Source organism: Podarcis cretensis (assembly GCF_951804945.1).
Source record: "Podarcis cretensis genome assembly, chromosome: 17".
Taxonomy (NCBI): Eukaryota; Metazoa; Chordata; class Lepidosauria; order Squamata; family Lacertidae; genus Podarcis; species Podarcis cretensis.
In genome coordinates, this window is record NC_137187.1 from 24,375,753 (window position 1) to 24,384,141 (window position 8,389).

An 8,389-nucleotide genomic window follows, 5' to 3' on the forward strand; every position below is an offset into this window, starting at 1 on the left:
TAGATTTTATAAATTCAATAAATAATAATAATCTAAAGTGTGAAAGGTCAGCACACACCTGCTACTGCTTGAGTACAAAGACCAGACAAGTGTCGGGGGTCCATGAATAGCCTTATAACACAATACAGAACATTTCTATGGATTTGTTTATTTTCCAGTTTCGTTTTTAAAAATTCATATACTTACGCTTGTCTTTCTGTAAAAATGATGTCAATGCCCTGAGCTTCACGGTCATTTTGAGCCTTCAACTGTTAAAAAGACATAGCCACCAACAGCATGAGAATAGCTCTGCTATATCTACAGCAAATAAATTTCCCGTTTCTAGAGCCAATGTCTTTAATTCAACTGAATTTGCTATTATAGCTTATACACCACAGATCAGTCTTAAAATGATTTTCAAGAAATACAACATGATCCTAAAAATATGTTTGAGAAATGGAACTTAAATCAGAATTAAGGGCAGTTTCAAATGCGTCTGTACTAATTTACATGCATAATGGTTGGACTATGTCTATAGGTAGAAGGTTTATATAGCTCAGGGGCAGCTTTGGTGCTGCTGAACTACAAACTCCCATTAGCCTCAGCAAGACTGTCAGTAGAGAGAGATGATAGGATTTGAAGTTCAAAAACATATAGCAGGCTAAAGGTTCCCCACACCTGGCATAACTGAATGAAGTATCAGATCTCCACAAATATTAATTTACTTATTTTTATTTATTTGATTTCTATCCCACATTTTAACAGGTTCTCAGAGCAGCCAACAAAAAATAAAACAAACTTTTAAACGATAACATTAAAACATTACAAAGTAAAAGAGCGCTTTAAAAGCAGTCAGCAGAATTAAAAACACCGAACGCCACAACAGCAATTTCCAGAGGACTGAATAACCCAGGGAAATAAAAAGATCCTTGCCAGGTACTGCGCTGTAATGACAGCAAGGTATGCCACAGGCAAATTTGAAGTTACAGATGCTGACTGCAACAGATGAAGTTGCAAGCACAAGTAATTTCAAATAAATTGCAAGCATCTCACTGATAAGATGTTTTGCAGGAAGGGGTCCTTGGGAGGGTGAGAATGGCGGTTTAAAACCAGCTCTTGCTCCCCTCTCCCAAACAGCTGATCAGTAAAATTTCCATGTGCTAGTATCAACTACTCATTTCACTGGTAAAAAATAATTTTTTTTTTAATGTTCCGTTTGAACTACCATTTAATTGGAAATTTAAATTGTGTAAGTCCTTTCTATTGTCATCCAATGTTTGGAAGAATTGTGGCTTTTTATATTTCCTTCTGTTAACTAAGATGCTACTTTGAAATGTCACTCTGCATATGTATTTGGGTCAACAGTATTTGCAGTTACACTCATCCTGAGAATCAATTACAATTGTTTTCAAACATTTTCCAGCAGCTACTGAGCATCACTGGTTAGCAGCAGTCCAAGTTGAACAATAACCAATTCAGGCAAAACTAATATTGTTACAAAACAATGTTAATACTCACCAGGTTATAGTCATTCATTACTTCCTCCATATCGGTATTGGTATTAAGTTTATCCACCAGCTAAAACAACACAGAAACCCAATTAATTGCTAGCTTTATTCCCAATGAATTATCTATAGATAATTATCTATGCAATTGCAATTCAAAATTAGATCCAATATTGTCAATGTAATATATATATATATATATATAAATATTAGTAATATAAACAATAACGTACCATATTGTAATCAGCTAGTTGCCCTTGAAACTCTTTGATCTCACTAGCTAAAGACTCTGCCCTAAGAGAACAGGAAAAGAACAGTTACTATACAACATAGCTTATGTGATAATATGTAATCAAAACAAGTCTCAAGTTTTAACATACAGTAAGCCTGCAACGTACATGTATTTAACTTGCATGCATGCAGCTTTACATGTTGGGCAAATAAATAAATAAATAAATGACTAAATGGGGGTGGACATCCAGGAAAAAAGACTTTGGCAATCCCACCTCCATTGAACCCAATGCGTTCTGACGACAGTCGTACCTTGTTCTGCGACTGGGAACCGTTCCGGAGCTTCGGACGCTAGATGAAAAGGACGCACGACAAAGCACCAATCCGCGCACGCACGTGGAGCGGTTTGTGCTTCTGTGCATGAGGCAAACCTGGAAGTGACCTGTTCCGGTACTACGGGGTTTGCTGCATACGTTCGACAAAATGGACGCTCGATGAGGCAGACTCAAGAGGTACCACTGTATATGCAATTTTGACTTTAGGCATGATCCTTGGAATGTAAACCCTACGTAAGTTGCAAGCTTGCTGTTTCCAATCCAAATTTACTTATGTACATGATTCCACTGACTTTAATTAACACAAAAGGTTTTAAAGACCCTCAGGGTGCCTACCAACTCTATAATTCTATGACAATAAGTACAATCTATCTCACCTTTTTTCATATGATAGGTACACAGAATTCTCCTGATTATACATGTCGATTTCTTTCTGAAGCTTGTTAATTTCTGTGGTGAGTTCATTTATTTTGCTCCTGTAGGAAAAAAATAATTCTTATGTTAAGTATAATTTAGTCCTGTTCTAAAGCCAGTCTTTGGGTCAGAGGTCATCTGCCACATAAGTATGGTTTTGGACACCTCTTCAGATTTGCACGTGTAGGTGGTTTATTGAATTATGTACAAGTGCTTTGGAACCTGACAGAGGGACAATTTAACTGGCTTCTAAGGGCACCTATGGTGGATAAATGTCTAGTTCATCAGTACTGGAAGAATCCCACTTCCCTAATCCTACAGTGGGCAGAGAATATGACTCAGTTGGCAGCATATGAGAAGGTGACCTTCCATAAACACAAGAAAGATGGGGAATTCCTTGATATATGGACTCTTTATTTGGACTACCAGACATCCCCCCCTGCACCTCATCAGTTGTACACAGAGTAAACGTCTTGATTAATTATGATTTTCTTTGCATTGTATGACTGTCTTTGTTTTTGTTTCTTAAATCCAATCAAAAACTATTAATAAAAAGGGTGTTTGGTTTAATCTTTATGGCCCAGTGCAGCCTAGTCAATTTATACAATACATTTCTAAAGGCCCACATCACGCTAAAACCCTGGTCAGTATCTAGTGGTTTTATTTGGAAGGTCACTCTGAGAAGAGACTGAGGGGGCAAGAGGACTACCCCAAAGATGACGGGTGCAAGTTCTGGGTACTGTACTACATATGCTACTTTATCCTTTAGGTGGGCAAATGAGCTGCAAGGCAGCACAACTCCTCAAGGTAGAGTTTGTTTAGGAGCCTTCAGATGCTGAATCCAATTTTAAATATAGCTACATAGTGATCAAGGGACGCAGGTGGCGCTGTGGGTTAAAGCCTCAGCGCCTAGGGCTTGCCGATCGAAAGGTCGGCGGTTCGAATCCCTGCGGCGGGGTGCGCTCCCGCTGCTCGGTCCCAGCGCCTGCCAACCTAGCAGTTCGAAAGCACCTCCGGGTGCAAGTAGATAAATAGGGACCGCTTACCAGCGGGAAGGTAAACGGCGTTTCCGTGTGCGGCTCTGGCTCGCCAGAGCAGCGATGTCACGCTGGCCACGTGACCCGGAAGTGTCTCCGGACAGCGCTGGCCCCTGGCCTCTTAAGTGAGATGGGCGCACAACCCCAGAGTCTGTCAAGACTGGCCCGTACGGGCAGGGGTACCTTTACCTTTACATAGTGATCAGTATAGTAGTTTTCTACAACAGATTGGTTTTTTTCTAAAGGGGTTGCAAGGGAGGAGGGGGGGAACCCCAATGCACAAGTGGAAGTCCTTGTGTGGGCTTTTGCTGATGGACTCATTAGCTGAAGCCAACCCTAATATTTTAGAGTTGTGTTTATACTTGACCTGCTATTGACAACTTGCCAATTAAGTATTAATCTGTTAAGTGACCTGACCATTCCTTTGGTGAGCACTTCTGAAGGTAGAAAGTTCTACACAAATCAATTTCGCCTCAACCTCAAAAAGTATTTTTAACCCTATGCTGATTCCGAGTCAGATTGCGTGGAGCACAGCTGCGTGACTGGAAACAGTGAGGTTCCCAGTAAAGCAAAGAAAGTTAGTTGGACATTGGTTACAAGTATCTACTTCAGCAAACAGGAAAGAAATGGAAGGAAGGGCCTGCATTTGGTACAGACAAACAGTAGGGAAGGCAGTGGGATAAGACAAGCGTGAAACAAAACATAGGCCAGTCCTCTATACCTGTGCTGAGTGCAGGAAAAATGGGCCGGCTGCACTATGAAAGGAGAAAGAGCTACTGCTAAGGAGACATGAGCTAAAAAAACTTCTATCATCCCTGCCAAACACTGTAAGCTAGGCAAGATCAAGGAGACAGCCAATTAATTACTGCCAATAAGGCAGTAGCTCTTGACACAATCATATAAAAACAGCACAAACACTGGTGACAAATAACTTTCACGTACCTGAGCACTCCCAGGTAATAGGATTTATCCATAATTTGTCTCTGTGGACCTAACAAATAACAAATGTCAAATTGTTACCCGACACCACAGTACAATGAGAAACAATTGTGTTAATAAAGAATCCAGTGGTTGTTTTCATGCAAGGTGATAAAATCACCATAAAGAGACAGAGAGAGGCTGAAATAAATCCTCTATAAATAATGTAATGTACATATTCTCTTAAATAATCCATGATGTAATGTCATACGCTCTGAAAAGTATAAGACCTGTCTAGGTTTAAAGCTTCTGGTGCTATTCCAGCTTTCCAAGTTACACCTGAGATTTCACAGATGCTGGCTCAGTTCTGCCCTTACGTCAGGATGGAGCTTTGATTAAAAAAAAATGCTTTGCCTTGTCCTAAGTTCCGACACATTTCATGTCTCTATGAGGCCAAAACCACTGTAAAGTGTATTGCTCTGTTTCCCCTTATAATCACAGGCACAAAACTAACTTATTCAATGTTTGTATGCCTTCATATCCTAAAATACCTTTCATTCCAGTTTTCATTCCACTCAGCCCTTGTTGCGTCACTGGACGGTCTGCAACCTTAATCTGGGAGGACAAAACCACACCAGTACCTATGGACCCACCACGTGTACCAGGTCTTGATGTTCCTGGAGGGATCTAACACAGAAAACAGAATCAGTAGAAAAAATAATGAATGCCATTCTGAAGAATAGTAAACTAGTCTACCTACTTATCAATAAACAGGCTGAGGTCTTGAGATTTAAATGAAACCAAATGACATGGCACACATATTTTTTGTTACGTTTATATTCCACTTTTCCTCCAGGAGCTCGAGGTGGTGACAGTCCTTCTTCCCATTTTATCCTCACAATAACCCTGTGAGGTAGGTTAGAGTGGCCCAAGGTCAGCCAGTGAAGTTTCATAGCTGACTGGTCTCAAAGGTCCTAGTTTAACAGCTTCACCCTAAAGATTCTCATATACCTAACAGGACCCCACAAACTTTTGTAAAGACAGCTTCAGGAAGGTGATTTTGAAACCCTGAAAAGGGATAAAGAGGCTGGTGGTGCAATTTGGAGCAAAAAAGTTGTGGATGAAGAGTAACCCTTCTGCTCCTCTGCAATTCTGCTACCAATAACCATAAGGATTCTATCACACGCATGTTCGGATCCAAGCCATTGTTGTAGCAATTAATAACAAGATAAAGGTATCAATAAGCGCATCAAGCACCCAAACACAGAAGCCCTGCCTACAAGCTTATAAACGAAAAGGAAAAGGAACGGGAGTGTGAGCCACAAAAAGCAGTAGAGATAAATAGGAAAATAAAATGCCAAAAACATGGGAGAATGGACTGGTTGTTAGCTGCTACTTTTAGATAATAAGATCCTTTGGGCAGACACCTATCCCTTCGTGTTACACAATCCTTTATGTTAAACAATATACAGTGGTACCTCGGGTTACATACGCTTCAGATTACATACGCTTCAGGTTACAGACTCCGCTAACCCAGAAATATTACCTTGGGTTAAGAACTTTGCTTCAGGATGAGAACAGAAATCATGCAGCAGCGGTGCAGCGACAGCAGGAGGCCCCATTAGCTAAAATGCTGCTTCAGGTTAAGTACAGTTTCAGGTTAAGAACGGATCTCCAGAACGAATTAAGTACTTAACCCGAGGTACCACTGTACCCAAGGTGTGTATATTATGATGTCTGGAGACACTGTGTAAACAATAACAAAGTAATCTGCACTGGATAGAAAAGGCTCTAGTTTAGGAATCAGAAAATGAAAATAAACTCTTTAATGAAACTGTATCACTTGTCAAACACAGTAGGATTTTTAAAAAAGATTAATTTTAACTTACTCCTCCTCCAAGCAGAGCTGCGGATGGAGGCCGTAGTGAGGATGAGGGCGGTCTGGCTCCCAGGCCTAGTCCTGCTCTTGAAGACGGGCGGGCTGTAGGCGGCTTGTGATTACTTGCCATTTTTTCTCTTTTCTTCAAATTTCTCTTTAGAAACAAGCATACGTTACACACTAGAATCCTTTAAATGTGTATTCTGTATTAAAAGAGAACTTTTAAGTCACATATAAAGAAAACATTTTAAATAAAACAAGTAAGAATTTTCTTTAGCTTTTTAATTGGAATCATGCCATACGCAGGGTAAATATGCCCATTAGGACAGCTATCTTCAACACAGTAACTAGGGAATCAAATGCGTGTTTAGAATTAGGAGGTACGACTAAAAATAAAATAAAATGCATATGCATATGCACCACCATCATTATTTTGAAGCCAGCCCTGTCCAGTAGCCAGAAGATCAAAAAACAATTTATCTGCCTGCAGTCCTTGGGCATGGAATGTAAGCTCATGGTGAACCAAGCCTACTAAAACTACGGGTGTTGTGGTCAATATTTGGGTGAGAGATTATCTATGAATCATTTCATGATGGAGCAAAGTCTAAAGAAGTTTGACGTATGTGGCTGAGATTAAGAAAATAAAAGACATGAATCTGGGATAGCTCAGTTCGTAGAGCTTGAAACTCTTAATCTCAGGGTCACAAGTTCAAACCTCACGTTGGGCCAAAGATTTTAGCACTGAAAGGGGTTGGACTGCATGACCCTCGTGCCCCCTTTCAATTCTGCAGTTCTGTGATTACATATATGAAATTACAATAGGGGGTGAAACAAGATACAAGTCACTGTTTCATGGGTATAGCCAGGATTTTTGTCAGGGGGAGGCTTTTTTTTGGGGGGCTGGCTTTTTTTGGGGGGGGGGCAGAACCTCAGTTAAGTATTTTTATCGATTTTTATTGATGAGGGGCAGCTCCCCCCCCCGGCACTATTTCGACAGACACATGTTGTGGGTATCTGTAATACAGGCATGAAGAGATTGCAAAAGCTCTGTAAACCAAACCTGATGTTGTGTTTTATTTTTTATTAATCCAGAAATGGCCCAACAACATACTAAGGGCAGCTTGGTCCCTTACTCCCCAGAAACCTTAACAAACATTAACCCCCCCCCACCTTTAAAAGAAAATCTCCCTGGAGGAGGTCTGAGTTACTGGGCGCTTTTTATTTTTCCACTTTGCGACGACTCGTGTCACGAAGGAGAGCGTTCACACGTGACGCCCACCACCCTCAGCCTTAAATTCCATGCACCATTTCCCCGCCTCCTTCTGAGTAATGGGGAGGGCGGCTTGGGCCCATCGTGGGAGGGGAAGGGGCTGAGGCATGTCACGTACGGGGGTCGTGAGGGTCGGCACTCCCTTATCCGCGCTCCTCTTACCTGACCCTTTCCCGCGCGCACGCGCAGTGAGCTAACGAGACTCGTTAATGTAACGGTTCCCTCCCATCCACGAACTCCTCTCCGCGCGCGCGACGGCAAGCCGTAACCTAGCAACCGCGCCAGCCAGCTAGCCAGCTTCCTCCGCGCAGTCGCTCTGGCGCCAAGCCGAGCGCGGCTTCTTCCTCTTCCCTCACGCTCCCGTATTCCATCGCGAGATTTACGCGCGGCTTTCGCCTCACAACCTTCCACTTTGGCGCATGCGCAGAGGAACGAGCCTTGTGCGCGAGCGTGCCAGTCCATCCCCCCCCCCCCCCGACGGTGTTTGGAATCATAGAAGTGTTAAGAGTTTTGTACGGTTAGTATGGCAAAATACAGGACATATATATATATAGTGCTCAAGTAGGGTTGCTATATTTCAAAAAGTAGAATTCCTGACCTCTTTTTTTACACAAAAATTGTTGGTACCTTTATTAAATTTTTGGTACTAAATCCAAAGAATGGGCTCGAAAAGGTTGGCGGGGGAAAAACTTCGTGACCTACGCCGGGGATCGAACCTGCAACCTTGGCGTCACCCGCAGCGCCACCCCGGCTGGTCCCTGAACCTCCCTTTGCATTCTGGGAAATGTAGTCTATTCTCTCCACCTGCCCAGGTTCTCCCC

The 8,389-nt window shown here is 42.0% G+C and overlaps 1 protein-coding gene across 5 annotated transcripts in view; it reads right to left on the reverse strand.

Moving 5' to 3' along the window:
• IFT74 (intraflagellar transport 74) overlaps window positions 1-7,888 on the reverse strand; it is a 41,193-nt gene extending 33,305 nt beyond the window's left edge. Inside the window, exons 1-8 of one of the 5 annotated variants that reach the window (XM_079959429.1) lie at window positions 7,731-7,888; window positions 6,309-6,452; window positions 4,971-5,106; window positions 4,444-4,492; window positions 2,428-2,526; window positions 1,718-1,778; window positions 1,498-1,557; window positions 187-248 (exon numbers count right to left, since the gene is read on the reverse strand). In XM_079959429.1, coding sequence (XP_079815555.1) covers window positions 187-248; window positions 1,498-1,557; window positions 1,718-1,778; window positions 2,428-2,526; window positions 4,444-4,492; window positions 4,971-5,106; window positions 6,309-6,428 — 587 coding nt within the window. In that variant the 5' untranslated portion in view covers window positions 6,429-6,452; window positions 7,731-7,888. Of the gene's footprint in view, window positions 1-186; window positions 249-1,497; window positions 1,558-1,717; window positions 1,779-2,427; window positions 2,527-4,443; window positions 4,493-4,970; window positions 5,107-6,308; window positions 6,502-7,603; window positions 7,623-7,686 lie in introns of those variants that run through there. The other 4 variants (XM_079959432.1, XM_079959430.1, XM_079959431.1 and 1 more) reach the window with 4 other exon arrangements.
• Between the last annotated feature and the right edge of the window lie 501 nt (window positions 7,889-8,389).